Below are 23,320 nucleotides of genomic sequence, written 5' to 3'. Positions count from 1 at the left end.
TTGTATTAGAATTATTAACAGATCATAGCATATATGATGAAGACTGAATCAGTCTAGCCGAGTTTAAATATTAACCATCATGGTGTAGCTGATGTAGCATATAATCTCAGTAATACTAGACATACCCTTTAGAGGGTTAGAGGTTAGTTTTTATGATCAATTTATTACTTGTCTGGCAGTGTGCTATTGTTGTCATTAATGTTTATATCTTGCAAACAACTGTTCTAATTTATGCCTAAGGATTCAGGTTACCCTGCCCTGCAATGGATTGCAAATAATATTCCTACAGTTTTTTGTCACAGTATACTGGTTTAGCATTAGAAAGCAGATTGAGAATAGATAAATTTGGAATGCTAATGTAAAGACATTTTGAAGGGAGGACCATTCTAATTTGTATGTCACCCTTAAGATTTCACTGAGCTTGTGTTGATACTGAATACATGTGATAGCATGACTAGCGTAGTAGTTGTGTGAGGGGAACTACTAAACATCATATATAATTCTTGTTTACTTACACGAGATTAATATCATTATGCTGAGAGTCAATTTAGTCACAATTCACTCACAATTCACTCATGATCATATCATGCTATATACCATCTAAACTTTGTTAAGCTAAACACACGTTTGTTTCAACTGTGTTGAAGAAAATTCAAAAATAATTTGTAAAATCATTGTTTGAAGATAGATGTTTGTGCGTATATATGCTGTCAATACTGAAAGTTTTAATGAGGTATTGCTGTTACTCCAGGAATCAGTCTAACCATATCATATGGTTTCACTCATCTTTCTGTAGAAGTCAAATACAGTCAAACATGGATAACTCGTCTACGGATAGCTCGAACACATGGTTAATTCGAACGGTTTCTTTGGTCCGTTCCCACGTAATGATAAATTGCTATAGATAACTCGAACTCAACACTGTTAATTCGAACTGTTTTTTTGCCCAACGGCTACCGAAACGGTTGTTATCGCTTTAGAAAATCACTTTATTCAAAGCCATAGAGGTAAACCTCATCTTTTCGTAATTCATAAGTGTTGTTATTACCACCATCGGCAAAATAATTTTGTCAATGACTTCTCTAAAGGTTTGGTCAAATTTGATTTATACTGCTATACGATTAATAGCACGGGCTTGCCGGGTCACGCGCGCGAGGATTTTCGCCACGCACATACAAAACAAAAACATCATGTTGTTTTGTATGTGCGTGGCAAAAATCCTTGAGTGCGTGACCCGGCTAGCCCGTGACGAATAGTTTTCCGACGTTGATTCCGTGTTGAATCAACGTCGGAATGTTGAATGTTTAAAACGTCTTGAAAATTGTTTTTATTAAACGTATACGTTGTCTTAGCTAAAAAAACTATTCATCGTTTGACCTAAACACAGAATACGTGTGTACATTCAATAAGTATCTATTCAAAAAGCGTGAGTGATATACAATGTACCGTTAAACCTCGTAAAACTTTTAATTGAACTGCCTCGGAGTGTTGCTCTTAACGAATCCCAGGTAAAGTAAGGGATTTTTCTTTGGTAACTTTTTCTTGAAGTTGCATAAACTTCAAAAAAAATTGGCAAAATTGATCGTGGGTAAAACGCTCAAAAGAAAAAGATGTCTTTTCTTTTGAGCATTTCAACAACGATCAAGTTTTTCCAATGTCAATCTAAAAAAACGTCCTGGCAATAACATCACCTCAAACAACAAACCAATCTCAAGTGATAGAAAAATCTCTATACTTTTTGATAAAAACGTTTTAAACTTTACATTAGAAGCATTTAATTTGAAACAAGCCATTTGTGCTTTTGATTTATATTATAGTTTGCATATGTACATGTATCTACTAATAAATAAGTAAATACATGGACTTGTGACAGTGCTCTGATAACTTGAACGCTCTGATAATTCGAACACTTTTGCTCGGTCCCGTGAAGTTCGAGTTATCCATGTTTGACTGTATGTATTAATCTACCTATATCAGTATTATCCTTCATTTAATAAAGAATATAAATGGAATTGTTTCAGCACTGCATTCATTCGTTTCACTCTATTCATATTCTTTCCGTTTTTGACGATTCTTGTACCTTTTGGGCTACTATTGCATTTAATAAGTTGAACACGTCAATATTGTTTCTTAAACATCGGTGGAAGTTCTACAAAGTTGATGTAATATTTCTGATCCACACCCAGCAAGCAGGTAAATTCAGTCAAACGCTAAAATAAGTGAAAGAGCCATCTAACACTTACATAGATTCACTTCTAGAGTTTAATCTTTAGCCACTGATAAGGCTTGCACTTTAAATATATCTTCATTTTTAAATAAATACTAATAACCGTAATATTATTTTTGAGCCTCCCTCTGTGATGGTGTTAATATAATTTACACCAAATAAGGGTACTGTTGAATCTCATCCTCTTCTAAATAGATGGAAGTATAATAACCGTGGAGGACTTGCGGAGTTACCAGCCAGAGATAAGGCAACCAATCCAGGTGACTCTTCGTAATGGTGGATATAGAATGACATCACTTCCTCCGCCATCAGGTGGTATTGTTCTGCAGTATATTTTACGCATACTAGACGGGTACAGTTTGAGCGAAGAGTCTGTTTCTGCACTGAAGAAAGATATAGCCTCCACATCTACAACCTACCATCGTATAGTTGAGGCCATGAAGTTTGCTTACGCCATGAGAAGTAACCTTGGAGACCCGGCTTTTTCCGATCTCTCTGAGGTATGCTCTGAGGCTATCAAGTCTATCATACTTTAACCACATGAAGTTCTATCGGTCAGTTTTGTCAGAATTGACTGAAAAATTACTAGATCATTCACTTTTTTTGTCAAATTTTTTTCTGAGTAGTTATACCTACATAATGTTCATCACACAGGGCATAACCAACCTAGCAGATTTTGTTAACGCTATACTGATGAAAATGGAGGGTTAGGTTAAACATTGGAGGAAGTTGTCAACGAAGTGAATTGGACCATTTAAAATGGCGGCTGGTAGCTGATACTCTCACAACTTCTTCAGTCTGATTTAATGGCTTCTTTCAAGTCCATGTACCTACTTTAGTTTGCAACGTTTTTTCTTAGCTTGATTTCCATGAACAAGATAATGTTTTATACCTTTAGTCTTGTTTACAATTATTTTTTCGTGCTGTCGGATAAAACCTATATTTTAGCGTTCGTGACTTTTTTAGAACTGGGGTTATTCCAAAAAATTAACATTAAACAAAAAATGTTTTTTTTTGAAGATTGGTTCCTAAGTAACCACGAGTCTAGTGGCAAGTGTTAGTAAGTTAACTGACCTCTAAACTGATTTGCTGTAAAATCTTTTTAACTTTGAAACATCGCAAGACTTTCTTGATGTGGTGCTAATGGATAGTCTGAGTTTTATGAAAACAAAGGGTAAGCCCTAGTTTGACTAACTTAGTATAAGATGTTGAGTAAGATGATACATCTAATAATGATAAGACAACCGCTGATCAGATCATTATAGAAGCTACCAATATTTAAAATATCAAACAGCTATATTTTTCTAAAATCTGCACTGCTAGAACTCGGTATGAAATCCATCATAATAGAATAAAAGCTGTTTTATGTATTTCAATAATAAAACTGACAGATTTGCAAGCATTACTATATGTTTTGTTTACGTGTATCACATCTACTATATATTTATTTTTACTATATATTTAATAAAAGAATTTAAACAAGTTTAAACAATTCAAAAAGCACTTGACAAGCAGGTTGACTAACAATTACCAAACTGCTATCAATACTGGTATTTACAATAACTATTACTATTTCCAGTGAAGTGTCATGAACGCATTTCACTGAAAGTCCCTGAATGCCAAAGGTCAAAAAAGCATTTAAAATGATGCATCTTCCTGAAATGCTTGAATGCCATACATCCAAAAGATTCTAAAAAGCCAAGTCATTCTGTACAGCCATTAACAGTAATGAGAATTTCATTAAGTTTGTGTCATCATCTTATGTCGGGTGACACCAGTTTATTGTTAAAGTTCCAATACAAAGACTTGTTCTATTCTCAGCCACAGACTATTAGCATCGTGTTTATGTCATTCCAGTTCATAAACAACATGACAAGCACAGAGTTTGCTGACCAAATACGAACAAAAATAATGGACGATAGTACTCAAGATGTCAGCTACTACGGACTTCAACTCACTGATTCCCGGCTTACTACTGGAACTTCTCAAATCTCTATCTTGGCAGGAAATGGCGATGCTGTTTCCACGACAACATCTGTGAATTTTGTGTAAGTTTTTACATCAATAACACTAGTAAAAGATGGCTAGTGTAATAAGACTAACAGTTGAGTTTGACTAATTATGTTTTTAAGTAAAACCTGTGAGGCTTTGCTGTCATTTCCCCTTCATTATTTTTAACGGCCTCATGGTCCCACATTGAGCTGTTAAAACTAAACCAATCTTAGACAGCTAATCTATCTCTGCTCTGTGACTGAGCAGTCAACATCCATAACAGCACTTGATAATTTATTTAGTGAGAGCCATTCAGTGAATAAGATGAATTTATTAATGAAAAGTGTTCTATTATAAAGAGAAGCATAATTTTTTGAGAGTTTATATAATCTCAACTGACACACCTCTTAGAAGAGGTGCTCAGACTTAACGAGCATGTATATGACGTGGCAACAATCATGTATACCGATAGCGATACCATGAGAAGGCAAATCCAAACAATTATTGGCAACCGTCGAAGAAATAGCCATCTAAAATTATTTTTACACTTTGTTTAAGGTATTCAGTTAATGGTAACTGTGGTATTATTGTAGTAACTGTTATATTATTGTAATAGAAGCTGTGATATTATTATAATAGTAACTGTGGTATTATTATAATAGTAACTGTGAGATTATTATAATAGTCACTGTAGTATTATTGTAGTAGCAACTGTAGTATTATTGTCATAGTACCTGTGATATTATTGTAACAGTAACTGTGGTATTATTGTAATAGTAACTGTGCTATTATTATAACAGTAACTGTGATATTATTGTAATAGTAACTGTTATATTATTATAATAGTAACTGTGATATTATTGTAATGGTAACTGTGATATTATTGTAATAGTAACTGTGATATTATTGTAACAGTAACTGCATGTGATGTCATTGTGATAGAAACTGTGATATTATTATAACAGTAACTGTGATATTATTATAATAGTAACTGTGATATTATGATAATAGTAACTGTAGTATTATTGTAGTAGTAATTTTTATATTATTGTAATAGTAACTGTTATATTATTAGTGTAGTGTGCGTGCGTTATTTCATCAACTAGTAGAAATATAACATTAAGCAAAAATAAAGATCTATATAGTCAACTATAATAAAGTTTAGAACTCTAATTGTTTTCTCATATTTATTTATGAAGAATGCAAACACACAACACGATGTAATTTACCTAGAAACAGCTTTTTTATCTCTAGCATAACATAAACTGCCGGCAACGTTGATCCTCCTAATCAAAGGTCTATTAATAAGTACTTAACCAGATGCTTATGACCCTGTAGCTACATACATGCTGCCATATCACAAAACTTTAAATAATGAGCAAGCGAATGAAATTTTTAGAATTTTATTTTTGGAATTCATCAGAGTTTTATTGATTATTTTATTATAGCTATTAAAATTGCTGCACTTATTGTGTTAAGCTACTCTTCATTCAAGAGTTACTAATTTGTTAGAATAATTGTGCTAGAGAAAGCACTGGAAATGAGTCATTAAAATTTCCGCTAATTGCCCATTTCAAATTTGCTGAAGGGACTTCGTAATGACTAGGACAGGAAGCGGTTAAGAAACCAGAAGCCGCAAATCAAGAATCTATGAGATTGTAGAATATTGTCATTTATATATGAATGTTTATTACCAGATTTGGATCTAAGCGAATGGGACGCCGAACTGGTATCGTATTCAACAACCTAATGGACGATTTCTCAGTGCCAGATGAACCAAGCTGGTCTGACGATGCATGGGTCGCACCTTCGAATAAGGCTAACTGGATAGAGCCTGGAAAAAGGCCATTGTCAGCAATGAGCCCCACCATAGTAACGGATGAAAATGGAGACGTGGTGCTTGTAACAGGAGGCTCTGGAGGTTCCAAAATTATCACAGCTGCAGCGATGGTTGGTACCGTTAGCAGTTCTTTATTTTACAGTTTCATTATCTCTTGGTCCTTTTCTGGTGCGCACACGGTTTCCACCTGTGGCTTCCAGGCTAACCTACCATGCATAGATGTGTGATGATTTTACTTAATGAAACTCCTCTTATCACCAGCATGGAATTGAAAATTTATCCAGCTTCACCTCTGGAAGGTTATCTAAGGCTGCTGAAAAAAGGATATTGCTAACCCCAAGTCGCTGGTACTCTCGTGAAGCGAAACTGGCGGCTTTACATATCAATATTAACGTATTGTAAAGAGAAACTACTTGCCGCACAAAATTATCTTTACATGCACGATGATAAAATGTTTACAAACTGCTTTCTCAAACATATGGAATTGGAGACATCAAGAGACAGTTGCAATTTTTGTAGTTGAGTAAATCATATATGTAACAATGCGCATAAGATATCAATTTATTCATTGGCCATAGCAGTTCAATAATCTTCGCATTAACGATAGTTTATTAATGCCAAGCAATGGTGCTAAACAAATCATGCTTACACTTTTTTGTTTCCTGTTAACATGGTCATGTAGTAACATTAACATTTCCTTTGTTATTTTTTTAACTAGCTGTGACAAATGGCTCTATCTTATCATAGACTGCTGGCCAATGTTGTTGGTGCAATCTGTAAAAACAGTTATCTGTTGGCACATGCAATTTTTATCATAATATATATGACACAGCAGATTATTTTGCCAAATCCTCTTGCACAAACACAAAATGCATGATCACATGATTAACATATGAATTTTCATTATTTAAACAATGTATTGCTACAGACCTCTATAAACAATCTTTGGCTTGGAATGGGTCTGACAGAGGCTGTGTCAAGGCCGCGACTGCATCACCAGCTCTTGCCTGAACAGATACTAGTAGAAGACGGCTTCCCTCAGGTAATAATTATTGTTTTGCAGATCTGTTCCACAGTTTAAAAGCCGTAGTTGTAATTTATTAAAAAACTGATCATCAACCAGGCGATAAAAAGGTGAATGTTTAACAGATTGATTTTGGCGATTCTCAAGAAACAGACACATTGCATGAGGATATTATTGATTATTGATTTTAGGAGTATCAGGATGAACTTAAGAAGAAGAATCATAAGCTAACTGGTAACTCCTTCCTCCCTGTCAGTGACTCTGTAGGTCGCAGTGATGGATTAGTGTTTGGTGTAGGTGACCCCCGACGAGAGGGGGCATCAGATGGATTCTAAGGCTAACCATTTCCACACAGTGTCTTGTTCACCTTCAGCATGCTGATGCAACAATAATTATTCATTATTTGTGGGTGGAACTATTAGACAATTTTTTGCATCATTTTATCTATCTGTCCCTCTAATGAAAACTATATACACTTGATAGCACATATATCCAATTTAAGTAATCTGTCCGTGTATGGTAACACCAGTTTTAGATAACATTACGTCATGAAAATTTATCTTCCTTTTAGTATATCTTTACAAAAGTTACATATTTTTGCATATACAAAATATTTTAATACATTCTTTATATCCAAGAATTAAAAGTGCTAGCATTAGGACCTTATATCACAGGACAATTTCCAATGCAGTGTCACCAATCTTGATATGATAGATGACTATGGCATCAAACCATAGGTTGGGATGAAGTAGGTTCATCTACATGACTTTTTGAGAATAGATTTTTTTATTTGACGAGTACCTGCACTGACTGCCTGAATACCTCACACCTGTTTACCAATCACTAGAATGTATGAGTTATAAGTGGAGCGCATTGCATAACCATCGCTAAACATCATTTGTGTTGTTGAACATCATAAGCCTACAGACTTGACAGCAAATAGTGAATCAGTAAACAATGAATAGGTGACAAAAATTATGGACTAATTGACGAATCAAAAACTTTAACCTGTTCGTTAACTTTTCAAAATATGTAGCTGGCAACTAAACCAAGTCTGAAAATCTGTAGTTTTAAGGTAGTCACAACTGGTCTCTGTGTAACAGCTCTTACAAAAGAGCCTGCGATAGCGAGGGACTTCTTTGTTAATTGCTATGAATTGAGGCATCTTTTCATTAAACCGTTCAAAGAGCAGCAAATTGTAAGATTTGACACACTAGTATCTATATTATTATTGGCCGTTGTCCATCCATCTGTCCACTTGTTCTGTTATGAGCCGCAGAAAATAAACATTGGTACAATTATTCTGAGGTTTTAAAATTTGACCAATTAGATCTGTTGGTTAGAGCATCAGTCTGATAAGTCACTGATAATTTCATTGGTTAAAGCCGCATATTGACTAATATTGACTAACATTTGAGTTGTTTGATTTATTGCATTGACGCAAAAATAAACTGACATCCATTCTGCACTTTGTCATTTCTGACAAAATCAAAATTGATTCTAAAGTCACATTTGATAAACCAACTCTCAAACAAATTTGATTTCAGATAGAAGGAATTCCAATGGAATTTGTAATGTCCAACGAAGATCACTCATTTTAATGAATCAAATATACATAGTAAGTTATTTGTACGTTCTCAATTACTAAGGCTTACGAAACCAAGCATTGCAGTAGTTGTGGTGGCCCACTTCACATTGTCACTCTCTTAGTTGGACTGCTGATTATAAAAACCATCCATTAAAAAAATAGGCCAATACCTCGTTGGCCACTTTACACCTGAGTAGTGATTGGAAATAGTGATTATTGGCCACAAGTTAAAGCAGAATGCTGAATTAGTAAGCCATGGGACGGAAGATCAGCATAACAGAGCTTGTTTCCACGAGCAACTAAGACAGCACTTTCATTGCCACCAAAGCGACCACGATACCACTACTGACACTAGCTTTCGACAATGAGTTTTCCTGCCTTCACTCCTAAGACCTAATATATACGAGTTACTCATTCTGTAAGGTTTAGTGAGTGGTCCAAAGACAGCATTGGTTTAGTGGGCAAAACATTGGATCAGATGTTTTGCTTATGCAATATTGGAAGCAGAAAAAGGGTTTATGCCGCTAAAAGGAAACTGTTGGGAATGGACATAAACAAATCTGCAAGATCTGGAGGATGCAGAAAATGAACCCTGCGAAAAGTAAAACGGTAAAGAAAGCCTAAGATGGATTCTTCTATTTCAGCTAGTGTGATGAATTTGCACATATCTTCTTTCATAGTAATTGTGAACAGTTTAGATATGTATAATAAATGTAAGACAGCAATGCTCCTGCCAACTTACATATGTTATTAGGAATTACAGGTAATCTATCAATAGTATGTAACACTAGTAATTCCAAAATTACATCCGCACAAGATTCATAGTGCGAATATGAGAGAGCGTGGTTTACTTTTTATCAACATTTTGGCCATTATCCCAGTATCTTTATATCTTTATATTTACAGTAATTAGTTTTTCTAAGAAGATAAACACTTTACAAAATCTTAGCGCTAACTTGTAGTCCACCATGATTGAGTGCTTTTCATAACTTAAGACTACAGCCTTTTGAGTATAACTTTTATTATCTATAAAAGCCAGAGAAATACTAAGGGTACAGTTGAATGTTTTAAGCATGTACCCGCGACCATATATTATTATATAGACTACAGGTTGACTATGAGCATTAAGAAAGAAAACTTACTTCCTTGTCATCAGAAAGAAGCTTCCTGCTGAGGGTTACCATCCCAGTAACAAGAGCATGGATTTTACCAATAAATTGGTATAATTACTAATTATAAAAGCAAACTAGTCAAATTTGTCACTTTCCTCACAAGCTAACTTCCTGAAATGCTTGTAAAAGATAAATCAATAATAATATATACTATTTAATTTTTCAGCTCAAGCTACCAACCTTTAAAAATGATTAAAACCTTTGAGCTCGTTTGAAATTCAAAAGCAAGACAGGATACGAATTTGAAAACGATAGTAAAAAAACAGGCTAAATAGTATCAATACGGATGATAGATTCTTAGGAGTTGTATATCGCTGCAGCTCATCTCGAACAGTGATGTGGACTGATTTGCAAATTCTGCTTCATTGCAACGAATAGAAACTAGTACGTATTTCAACAGTGAGAAACAACATTGTATTTGCAATAAAAACTCCAGATGCTGTGTTACATCTGTTAATATATAAAAAATACTTGTATGTCTATTTCATTATATGAGGACTAGTTACGTGAGAGCAAGACAGAGCTGCTAGTTTTCTTCAGTGCAATTTCCAGAGGGTTATTTACAGAATTGAATGACAGAACAGAAAGTTTACACTTGTTAGAAGTTCCTACTTCACCTCGGTATATGGGGCGCCAATTAACTGGTCTCCAATTCTGCCAGCTTCCCTCAGACCAGAGAGGAACGCTCCATGCACCGTTGCAGGGTAGTTCCTAAAGGCGAACATGAATAAATGCATTCAGCAAATCCTTCAAGAAGCATGTTTATACAGTCATCACGCCAGTAACGGCAATGACTAAAGTATGTATACAATTCTTATTTTGAAAATATCAGTTTCAGGTTAAATTACAATAAGCATGAGGTAGTTTAGTCATGGGTTAAGGAAGCACACAATTTTATACCCAAAGAGCTGTCCACACTATGTTAAGGAAAAAATGAACAAATATTTTATGTTTACAAGGTAATATTTGCTGATGGTGTTGTTATGACAATAGATTATTAAATGACATTTTGTCTACGACAACAATATACATGTGCTTCCTACAATGTTAAACAACCAAACAAAGATAAAACATTTAAAAATTTGTACTCACCTGACCGTATGCTCTCCGGCAAAGAATAGCCTCGCTTGAGAACGCGGTTCATCAGGATGGACGACAGGTACTGCCATTAAATCATAGTCATTGCCTGATGAACCAGCAGCCACATATGAGTAGGAACCGCGGGCCCACGGGTCAGCCCTCCATCTTGTTACAACGGTTTCACGAGGCTACATAATCAGAAAAAAAACTCTTCAGTATTTGGAAGGCAGCCAGAAAGAATGTTGAGGCGGTACTACACAAGAGACCTCTTGTAATATGACGATAAATTGCATGATTGATTTGTTTCATGCTATTGAGTCCAGGATAGGAAGTGGAACATGAACACTGATTGTCTAAATAATTCTATGGAAAATTGCAGATGAGTTCCACAAACTACTTACTATAAAGAGACAAGTGTAACAAGTGTACATAATCATATCAGACTACATGAACGATTACAATCAACAATCTATGAGCCAGATAACAAAGCCAGATATTTCTTCGCTTTTGAGAGATACATTTATATACTTTTCATTTAAAAAAATACATGTATAATACACATATATGTGTATATATATGTAAATATATATACATATGTATATATATAGATACATATATATATATATATATATATATGTATCTATATGCATATATATGTTTATATATATACAGTGCATATGTGTATATATAGGTATACACGTTTGTGACACTAGTGTCCAAGCAATTTTTGAGCAGAACAAAACCTTTACACGCTGCATTTCGCACAAATGGTAAACTTTTAGCAGCATGCAAAACTGAAACTAGTCGTTCATATACCATCGTAAATGTAAACTGTTTTTTATATACGTCGACGTATCAAGACAGCGAAAAAGGAACTACTATTAGCCTGATACAACTAGCAATTATTTTTATGGTGTTGCTTTCAATGTTTTAACGAAAAAAACACTAAAACATTTGGAGTTGGAAAATGGACTTCGATACGAACAGAAACGATGAATGAACTAATTGTTATTGATGTAACCAAGTCATTATTTGTATGATTTTGAGGATACTTTTTTACTGATCACTTGCTATTATTGGTTCATAAAGATCAAAAAATATTAAAGCGGCGGTCTATTGGAGGCGGCATTCCATTAAAAGGTCGCGCTCTATTTTTCAACCCTTATCCTATAGTGGCGGTCAAATGGAGGTGGCATTTAAATAGAAATGGTGTTCAATTAGAGGTTTTACGGTAACTAGTATTGGTACTAAGCGTTACAAGCACTATCCTAAAATCTAAAACGCATAGCATTAGTACAATATATTTGCGACAACAAAAATATTCATCTGTATTTCCCCAATAACACTCCATGTGTAAGTAAACACTGAGAAAATTGACAAAATTAAGCAGCAATACAAAAGCATGAAGCTGCAACCCTTCCCAAGGAGCTACAGAAACGCAAACTAAAAGGATGAACAACAACAGAGCTTCGCTGAAGATAGTAAAATCATCAAGCAGAGTCGGGAGTCTGCTAAGTGTTACAATTCGCTACACCTGACAGCTCAGGAGTGGATATAGAATGGAATATTCATCTCACCTGAGGAACGGCTGTTACACCGAATATCTCTTTGAGAACAGCGATACAACGGGCAACTATGACATCATCGCTAACACACTCCATGATGGATGCAGCCTCTCCAGCCACCAGGGCTAATAACACTGGCACCTGCAAGCACTTGTTATCATAGAACAATTGCAACAGAATTGCTGTGAAATTTTCCTAATTGCAAATTAGGAATCCCAAATTCTTTGATATGGCTACTGGAACACCCATAGCACTGCAGCGCTTTGAAGAGCACAACTTCAGTTATAGCAGCCACTACTATTAATTCATTCCAATAGCCTGTAGTAGCAAACTTCTGGTGGCCTAAAGCAAGCATAGTTTGTATGCAGCTCTAGTAGGTACGGCCTTGCCAGTTGATATTGGAAAAGGATTACAGTGATTCTATAACTGATACATCAAACAATCGGAAAACTCTAAAAATTGAAGTGACCAAATATACTCAAATTTTATTACTGTGTACAATTTACTTTATTTTCAACAATGTATTCTGTAAATTAACTGTGCGGCACCTTGTAGAGATTCCAGAATAGGAAGAGTTCCCCTCTTGAAGCTGTTGTAGTACCGACATGTCCGAACAGGTTGGCAGAAGAATCCCAGAATATCCGGTCAAAGCAGAGGACTACCTAAAATCAATAATCAATACCGAACTAGAGCATTCATCAGTTCATTCACCAGCTGCTAGTTCTATTCAAGAAACTTTACGAAGAAGCACCTGGTTGTAATCATTACAACCAGGTGCTTCACAGCTAACACTGAGAATGGCATTGAAAAATGTAGACTGAGAACTTTGGACGCATAATAAACGACTTTTTCAATATACAGTCAATTGATTATTGACATGGTTCCATCAACTCAAAAATAATATTCTCATCAAATTCACTCTCAATCAACCAATAGATCTTCTGTAAACACTGAGGAATGCTAATCACATGACCTGTATGCTAACTCAGCATTTACTAAAATATACTATATAAACTATAAACCAAAATGAACTAATGTTGTAAAAAGGCTATGCAACTGATACTAGCAACACAACATGAAGTATAATTGAGTGTAGCTACATATAAGAGTACAAAACTAGCAGACCATTTTAGTATATTAATTTTAGCTAAACTATTAGGTTGTTATAAAACGAAACGTGTAAATTCTCAAACAGTTCAAAGGTTTAATTCGAAAAACCAAGTGGCGCTTATTTTATTTAAAACATTATCAAACTACCTACTGACTGATTTTCTCCCTACTCACGTAGCACGGTTTACTAGTTATCAGGTATACAATCACTATTTAATGTTCACTTTCACAAATAAATTTAACTTTAAAAAATCAGTGATAAAGGGTGATTTCAATCATTTCATGCACTGGTAGCCCATACTAGTGTTAACCTCAAAGGATAGGTCAAATGGAAGTGGCATTTAAATAGAACTGGTGTTCAATTAGAGATTTTACGGTAACTAGTATTGGTACTGAGCGTTACAAGCACTATCCTAAAAACTAAGACACATAGCATTAGTACAATATATTTGCGATAAAAAACATATTCATCTATTAATGAATGGTTCATGGTCTTTTAATGGTCACTTATATAGAGTAGATAATGAGCTGGTCACTTATACAGAGCGGATAATGAGCTGGTCACTTATATAGAGCATATAATGGGTTGGTCACTTATATGGATCAGATAATGGGTTGGTCACTTATATGGAGCATATAATGGGTTGGTCACTTATATGGAGCATATAATGGGTTGGTCACTTATATGGATCAGATAATGGGTTGGTCACTTATATGGAGCATATAATGGGTTGGTCACTTATATAGAGCATATAATGGGTTGGTCACTTATATGGATCAGATAATGGGTTGGTCACTTATATAGAGCATATAATGGGTTGGTCACTTATATAGAGCATATAATGGGTTGGTCACTTATATGGATCAGATAATGGGTTGGTCACTTATATGGAGCATATAATGGGTTGGTCACTTATATGGAGTAGATAATGGGTTGGTCACTTATATGGAGCAGATAATGGGTGGGTCACTTATATGGATCAGATAATGGGTTGGTCACTTATATAGAGCATATAATGGGTTGGTTACTTATATGGAGCATATAATGGGTTGGTCACTTATATGGAGCATATAATGGGTTGGTCACTTATATGGAGTAGATAATGGGTTGGTCACTTATATGGATCAGATAATGGGTTGGTCACTTATATGGAGCATATAATGGGTTGGTCACTTATATGGAGCATATAATGGGTTGGTCACTTATATGGATCAGATAATGGGTTGGTCACTTATATGGAGCATATAATGGGTTGGTCACTTATAATGGGTTGGTCACTTATAATGGGTTGGTCACTTATATAGAGCATATAATGGGTTGGTCACTTATATGGATCAGATAATGGGTTGGTCACTTATATAGAGCATATAATGGGTTGGTCACTTATATAGAGCATATAATGGGTTGGTCACTTATATGGATCAGATAATGGGTTGGTCACTTATATGGAGCATATAATGGGTTGGTCACTTATATGGAGTAGATAATGGGTTGGTCACTTATATGGAGCAGATAATGGGTGGGTCACTTATATGGATCAGATAATGGGTTGGTCACTTATATAGAGCATATAATGGGTTGGTTACTTATATGGAGCATATAATGGGTTGGTTACTTATATGGAGCAGATAATGGGTTGGTCACTTATATGGATCAGATAATGGGTTGGTCACTTATATGGAGCATATAATGGGTTGGTCACTTATATGGATCAGATGATGGGTTGGTCACTTATATGGATCAGATAATGGGTTGGTCACTTATATAGAGCATATAATGGGTTGGTCACTTATATAGAGCATATAATGGGTTGGTCACTTATATGGATCAGATGATGGGTTGGTCACTTATATGGATCAGATAATGGGTTGGTCACTTATATGGAGCATATAATGGGTTGGTCACTTATATAGAGCATATAATGGGTTGGTCACTTATATAGAGCATATAATGGGTTGGTCACTTATATAGAGCATATAATGGGTTGGTCACTTATATAGAGCATATAATGGGTTGGTCACATATATAGAGCATATAATGGGTTGGTCACTTATATAGAGCATATAATGGGTTGGTCACTTATATAGAGCATATAATGGGTTGGTCACTTATATAGAGCATATAATGGGTTGGTCACTTATATGGATCAGATGATGGGTTGGTCACTTATATGGATCAGATAATGGGTTGGTCACTTATATAGAGCATATAATGGGTTGGTCACTTATATAGAGCATATAATGGGTTGGTCACTTATATGGATCAGATGATGGGTTGGTCACTTATATGGATCAGATAATGGGTTGGTCACTTATATGGAGCATATAATGGGTTGGTCACTTATATAGAGCATATAATGGGTTGGTCACTTATATAGAGCATATAATGGGTTGGTCACTTATATAGAGCATATAATGGGTTGGTCACTTATATAGAGCATATAATGGGTTGGTCACTTATATAGAGCATATAATGGGTTGGTCACTTATATAGAGCATATAATGGGTTGGTCACTTATATAGAGCATATAATGGGTTGGTCACTTATATGGATCAGATGATGGGTTGGTCACTTATATGGATCAGATAATGGGTTGGTCACTTATATAGAGCATATAATGGGTTGGTCACTTATATAGAGCATATAATGGGTTGGTCACTTATATGGATCAGATGATGGGTTGGTCACTTATATGGATCAGATAATGGGTTGGTCACTTATATGGAGCATATAATGGGTTGGTCACTTATATAGAGCATATAATGGGTTGGTCACTTATATAGAGCATATAATGGGTTGGTCACTTATATAGAGCATATAATGGGTTGGTCACTTATATAGAGCATATAATGGGTTGGTCACTTATATAGAGCATATAATGGGTTGGTCACTTATATAGAGCATATAATGGGTTGGTCACTTATATAGAGCATATAATGGGTTGGTCACTTATATAGAGCATATAATGGGTTGGTCACTTATATGGATCAGATGATGGGTTGGTCACTTATATGGATCAGATAATGGGTTGGTCACTTATATAGAGCATATAATGGGTTGGTCACTTATATGGAGCATATAATGGGTTGGTCACTTATATGGAGTAGATAATGGGTTGGTCACTTATATGGAGCAGATAATGGGTTGGTCACTTATATGGATCAGATGATGGGTTGGTCACTTATATGGAGCAGATAATGGGTTGGTCACTTATATAGAGCATATAATGGGTTGGTCACTTATATGGATCAGATAATGGGTTGGTCACTTATATGGAGTAGATAATGGGTTGGTCACTTATATGGAGTAGATAATGGGTTGGTCACTTATATGGAGCAGATAATGGGTGGGTCACTTATATGGATCAGATAATGGGTTGGTCACTTATATAGAGCATATAATGGGTTGGTCACTTATATGGATCAGATGATGGGTTGGTCACTTATATGGATCAGATAATGGGTTGGTCACTTATATAGAGCATATAATGGGTTGGTCACTTATATAGAGCATATAATGGGTTGGTCACTTATATGGATCAGATGATGGGTTGGTCACTTATATGGATCAGATAATGGGTTGGTCACTTATATAGAGCATATAATGGGTTGGTCACTTATATGGAGCATATAATGGGTTGGTCACTTATATGGAGTAGATAATGGGTTGGTCACTTATATGGAGCAGATAATGGGTTGGTCACTTATATGGATCAGATGATGGGTTGGTCACTTATATGGAGCAGATAATGGGTTGGTCACTTATATAGAGCATATAATGGGTTGGTCACTTATATGGATCAGATAATGGGTTGGTCACTTATATGGAGTAGATAATGGGTTGGTCACTTATATGGAGTAGATAATGGGTTGGTCACTTATATGGAGCAGATAATGGGTGGGTCACTTATATGGATCAGATAATGGGTTGGTCACTTATATGGAGCATATAATGGGTTGGTCACTTATATGGAGCATATAATGGGTTGGTCACTTATATAGAGCATATAATGGGTTGGTCACTTATATGGATCAGATAATGGGTTGGTCACTTATATAGAGCATATAATGGGTTGGTCACTTATATAGAGCATATAATGGGTTGGTCACTTATATAGAGCATATAATGGGTTGGTCACTTATATGGATCAGATAATGGGTTGGTCACTTATATGGAGCATATAATGGGTTGGTCACTTATATGGATCAGATAATGGGTTGGTCACTTATATGGAGCATATAATGGGTTGGTCACTTATATGGAGTAGATAATGGGTTGGTCACTTATATGGAGCAGATAATGGGTGGGTCACTTATATGGATCAGATAATGGGTTGGTCACTTATATAGAGCATATAATGGGTTGGTTACTTATATGGAGCATATAATGGGTTGGTTACTTATATGGAGCAGATAATGGGTTGGTCACTTATATGGATCAGATAATGGGTTGGTCACTTATATGGAGCATATAATGGGTTGGTCACTTATATAGAGCATATAATGGGTTGGTCACTTATATGGATCAGATGATGGGTTGGTCACTTATATGGATCAGATAATGGGTTGGTCACTTATATAGAGCATATAATGGGTTGGTCACTTATATGGAGCATATAATGGGTTGGTCACTTATATGGAGTAGATAATGGGTTGGTCACTTATATGGAGCAGATAATGGGTTGGTCACTTATATGGATCAGATGATGGGTTGGTCACTTATATGGAGCAGATAATGGGTTGGTCACTTATATAGAGCATATAATGGGTTGGTCACTTATATGGATCAGATAATGGGTTGGTCACTTATATGGAGTAGATAATGGGTTGGTCACTTATATGGAGTAGATAATGGGTTGGTCACTTATATGGAGCAGATAATGGGTGGGTCACTTATATGGATCAGATAATGGGTTGGTCACTTATATGGAGCATATAATGGGTTGGTCACTTATATGGAGCATATAATGGGTTGGTCACTTATATAGAGCATATAATGGGTTGGTCACTTATATGGATCAGATAATGGGTTGGTCACTTATATAGAGCATATAATGGGTTGGTCACTTATATAGAGCATATAATGGGTTGGTCACTTATATGGATCAGATAATGGGTTGGTCACTTATATGGAGCATATAATGGGTTGGTCACTTATATGGAGTAGATAATGGGTTGGTCACTTATATGGAGCAGATAATGGGTGGGTCACTTATATGGATCAGATAATGGGTTGGTCACTTATATAGAGCATATAATGGGTTGGTTACTTATATGGAGCATATAATGGGTTGGTTACTTATATGGAGCAGATAATGGGTTGGTCACTTATATAGAGCATATAATGGGTTGGTCACTTATATGGATCAGATGATGGGTTGGTCACTTATATGGATCAGATAATGGGTTGGTCACTTATATAGAGCATATAATGGGTTGGTCACTTATATGGAGCATATAATGGGTTGGTCACTTATATGGAGTAGATAATGGGTTGGTCACTTATATGGAGCAGATAATGGGTTGGTCACTTATATGGATCAGATGATGGGTTGGTCACTTATATGGAGCAGATAATGGGTTGGTCACTTATATAGAGCATATAATGGGTTGGTCACTTATATGGATCAGATAATGGGTTGGTCACTTATATGGAGTAGATAATGGGTTGGTCACTTATATGGAGTAGATAATGGGTTGGTCACTTATATGGAGCAGATAATGGGTGGGTCACTTATATGGATCAGATAATGGGTTGGTCACTTATATAGAGCATATAATGGGTTGGTTACTTATATGGAGCATATAATGGGTTGGTCACTTATATGGAGCATATAATGGGTTGGTCACTTATATGGAGTAGATAATGGGTTGGTCACTTATATGGATCAGATAATGGGTTGGTCACTTATATGGAGCATATAATGGGTTGGTCACTTATATGGAGCATATAATGGGTTGGTCACTTATATGGATCAGATAATGGGTTGGTCACTTATATGGAGCATATAATGGGTTGGTCACTTATATGGAGCATATAATGGGTTGGTCACTTATATGGATCAGATAATGGGTTGGTCACTTATATGGAGCATATAATGGGTTGGTCACTTATATAGAGCATATAATGGGTTGGTCACTTATATGGATCAGATAATGGGTTGGTCACTTATATAGAGCATATAATGGGTTGGTCACTTATATAGAGCATATAATGGGTTGGTTACTTATATGGATCAGATAATGGGTTGGTCACTTATATGGAGCATATAATGGGTTGGTCACTTATATGGAGTAGATAATGGGTTGGTCACTTATATGGAGCAGATAATGGGTGGGTCACTTATATGGATCAGATAATGGGTTGGTCACTTATATAGAGCATATAATGGGTTGGTTACTTATATGGAGCATATAATGGGTTGGTTACTTATATGGAGCAGATAATGGGTTGGTCACTTATATGGATCAGATAATGGGTTGGTCACTTATATGGAGCATATAATGGGTTGGTCACTTATATAGAGCATATAATGGGTTGGTCACTTATATGGATCAGATGATGGGTTGGTCACTTATATGGATCAGATAATGGGTTGGTCACTTATATAGAGCATATAATGGGTTGGTCACTTATATGGAGCATATAATGGGTTGGTCACTTATATGGAGTAGATAATGGGTTGGTCACTTATATGGAGCAGATAATGGGTTGGTCACTTATATGGATCAGATGATGGGTTGGTCACTTATATGGAGCAGATAATGGGTTGGTCACTTATATAGAGCATATAATGGGTTGGTCACTTATATGGATCAGATAATGGGTTGGTCACTTATATGGAGTAGATAATGGGTTGGTCACTTATATGGAGTAGATAATGGGTTGGTCACTTATATGGAGCAGATAATGGGTGGGTCACTTATATGGATCAGATAATGGGTTGGTCACTTATATAGAGCATATAATGGGTTGGTTACTTATATGGAGCATATAATGGGTTGGTCACTTATATGGAGCATATAATGGGTTGGTCACTTATATGGAGTAGATAATGGGTTGGTCACTTATATGGATCAGATAATGGGTTGGTCACTTATATGGAGCATATAATGGGTTGGTCACTTATATGGAGCATATAATGGGTTGGTCACTTATATGGATCAGATAATGGGTTGGTCACTTATATGGAGCATATAATGGGTTGGTCACTTATATGGAGCATATAATGGGTTGGTCACTTATATGGATCAGATAATGGGTTGGTCACTTATATGGAGCATATAATGGGTTGGTCACTTATATAGAGCATATAATGGGTTGGTCACTTATATGGATCAGATAATGGGTTGGTCACTTATATAGAGCATATAATGGGTTGGTCACTTATATAGAGCATATAATGGGTTGGTCACTTATATGGATCAGATAATGGGTTGGTCACTTATATGGAGCATATAATGGGTTGGTCACTTATATGGAGTAGATAATGGGTTGGTCACTTATATGGAGCAGATAATGGGTGGGTCACTTATATGGATCAGATAATGGGTTGGTCACTTATATAGAGCATATAATGGGTTGGTTACTTATATGGAGCATATAATGGGTTGGTTACTTATATGGAGCAGATAATGGGTTGGTCACTTATATGGATCAGATAATGGGTTGGTCACTTATATGGAGCATATAATGGGTTGGTCACTTATATAGAGCATATAATGGGTTGGTCACTTATATGGAGTAGATAATGGGTTGGTCACTTATATAGAGCATATAATGGGTTGGTCACTTATATGGATCAGATGATGGGTTGGTCACTTATATGGATCAGATAATGGGTTGGTCACTTATATAGAGCATATAATGGGTTGGTCACTTATATAGAGCATATAATGGGTTGGTCACTTATATGGATCAGATGATGGGTTGGTCACTTATATAGAGCATATAATGGGTTGGTCACTTATATGGATCAGATGATGGGTTGGTCACTTATATGGATCAGATAATGGGTTGGTCACTTATATAGAGCATATAATGGGTTGGTCACTTATATGGAGCATATAATGGGTTGGTCACTTATATGGAGTAGATAATGGGTTGGTCACTTATATGGAGCAGATAATGGGTTGGTCACTTATATGGATCAGATGATGGGTTGGTCACTTATATGGAGCAGATAATGGGTTGGTCACTTATATAGAGCATATAATGGGTTGGTCACTTATATGGATCAGATAATGGGTTGGTCACTTATATGGAGTAGATAATGGGTTGGTCACTTATATGGAGTAGATAATGGGTTGGTCACTTATATGGAGCAGATAATGGGTGGGTCACTTATATGGATCAGATAATGGGTTGGTCACTTATATAGAGCATATAATGGGTTGGTTACTTATATGGAGCATATAATGGGTTGGTCACTTATATGGAGCATATAATGGGTTGGTCACTTATATGGAGTAGATAATGGGTTGGTCACTTATATGGATCAGATAATGGGTTGGTCACTTATATGGAGCATATAATGGGTTGGTCACTTATATGGAGCATATAATGGGTTGGTCACTTATATGGATCAGATAATGGGTTGGTCACTTATATGGAGCATATAATGGGTTGGTCACTTATATGGAGCATATAATGGGTTGGTCACTTATATGGATCAGATAATGGGTTGGTCACTTATATGGAGCATATAATGGGTTGGTCACTTATATAGAGCATATAATGGGTTGGTCACTTATATGGATCAGATAATGGGTTGGTCACTTATATAGAGCATATAATGGGTTGGTCACTTATATAGAGCATATAATGGGTTGGTCACTTATATGGATCAGATAATGGGTTGGTCACTTATATGGAGCATATAATGGGTTGGTCACTTATATGGAGTAGATAATGGGTTGGTCACTTATATGGAGCAGATAATGGGTGGGTCACTTATATGGATCAGATAATGGGTTGGTCACTTATATAGAGCATATAATGGGTTGGTTACTTATATGGAGCATATAATGGGTTGGTTACTTATATGGAGCAGATAATGGGTTGGTCACTTATATGGATCAGATAATGGGTTGGTCACTTATATGGAGCATATAATGGGTTGGTCACTTATATAGAGCATATAATGGGTTGGTCACTTATATGGAGTAGATAATGGGTTGGTCACTTATATAGAGCATATAATGGGTTGGTCACTTATATGGATCAGATGATGGGTTGGTCACTTATATGGATCAGATAATGGGTTGGTCACTTATATAGAGCATATAATGGGTTGGTCACTTATATAGAGCATATAATGGGTTGGTCACTTATATGGATCAGATGATGGGTTGGTCACTTATATGGATCAGATAATGGGTTGGTCACTTATATAGAGCATATAATGGGTTGGTCACTTATATGGAGCATATAATGGGTTGGTCACTTATATGGAGTAGATAATGGGTTGGTCACTTATATGGAGCAGATAATGGGTTGGTCACTTATATGGATCAGATGATGGGTTGGTCACTTATATGGAGCAGATAATGGGTTGGTCACTTATATAGAGCATATAATGGGTTGGTCACTTATATGGATCAGATAATGGGTTGGTCACTTATATAGAGCAGATAATGGGTTGGTCACTTATATAGAGCATATAATGGGTTGGTCACTTATATAGAGCATATAATGGGTTGGTCACTCATATGGAACAGAT

General features: G+C 35.9%; 2 protein-coding genes across 3 annotated transcripts in view; one reads left to right on the top strand and one right to left on the bottom strand.

Annotated features, from left to right (window-relative positions):
* The window catches only part of LOC137400270 (scoloptoxin SSD14-like), a 35,246-nt gene extending 27,529 nt beyond the window's left edge, over nt 1-7,717 (top strand). For both annotated transcript variants that reach the window (XM_068086599.1, XM_068086600.1), the window contains 5 exons: nt 2,423-2,727; nt 4,085-4,275; nt 5,917-6,169; nt 6,988-7,101; nt 7,275-7,717. In XM_068086599.1, the coding sequence (XP_067942700.1) occupies nt 2,423-2,727; nt 4,085-4,275; nt 5,917-6,169; nt 6,988-7,101; nt 7,275-7,418 (1,007 nt within the window). In that variant the 3' untranslated portion in view covers nt 7,419-7,717. The remainder of the gene's footprint in view (nt 1-2,422; nt 2,728-4,084; nt 4,276-5,916; nt 6,170-6,987; nt 7,102-7,274) is intronic.
* Nucleotides 7,718-10,240: 2,523 nt separating this feature from the next.
* LOC137401180 (lysine-specific histone demethylase 1A-like) overlaps nt 10,241-23,320 on the bottom strand; it is a 44,432-nt gene continuing 31,352 nt past the window's right edge. The window contains exons 14-17 of the mRNA XM_068087565.1: nt 13,037-13,150; nt 12,501-12,629; nt 10,936-11,111; nt 10,241-10,554 (exon numbers count right to left, since the gene is read on the bottom strand). Of these exons, the coding sequence (XP_067943666.1) occupies nt 10,452-10,554; nt 10,936-11,111; nt 12,501-12,629; nt 13,037-13,150 (522 nt within the window). The 3' untranslated portion in view covers nt 10,241-10,451. The remainder of the gene's footprint in view (nt 10,555-10,935; nt 11,112-12,500; nt 12,630-13,036; nt 13,151-23,320) is intronic.

The sequence above is a fragment of the Watersipora subatra genome, chromosome 7 (assembly GCF_963576615.1).
Source record: "Watersipora subatra chromosome 7, tzWatSuba1.1, whole genome shotgun sequence".
NCBI classification, from domain to species: Eukaryota; Metazoa; Bryozoa; class Gymnolaemata; order Cheilostomatida; family Watersiporidae; genus Watersipora; species Watersipora subatra.
Note: the sequence above shows the minus strand (reverse complement) of the source record. Positions and strands in the feature narration are given on the sequence as shown.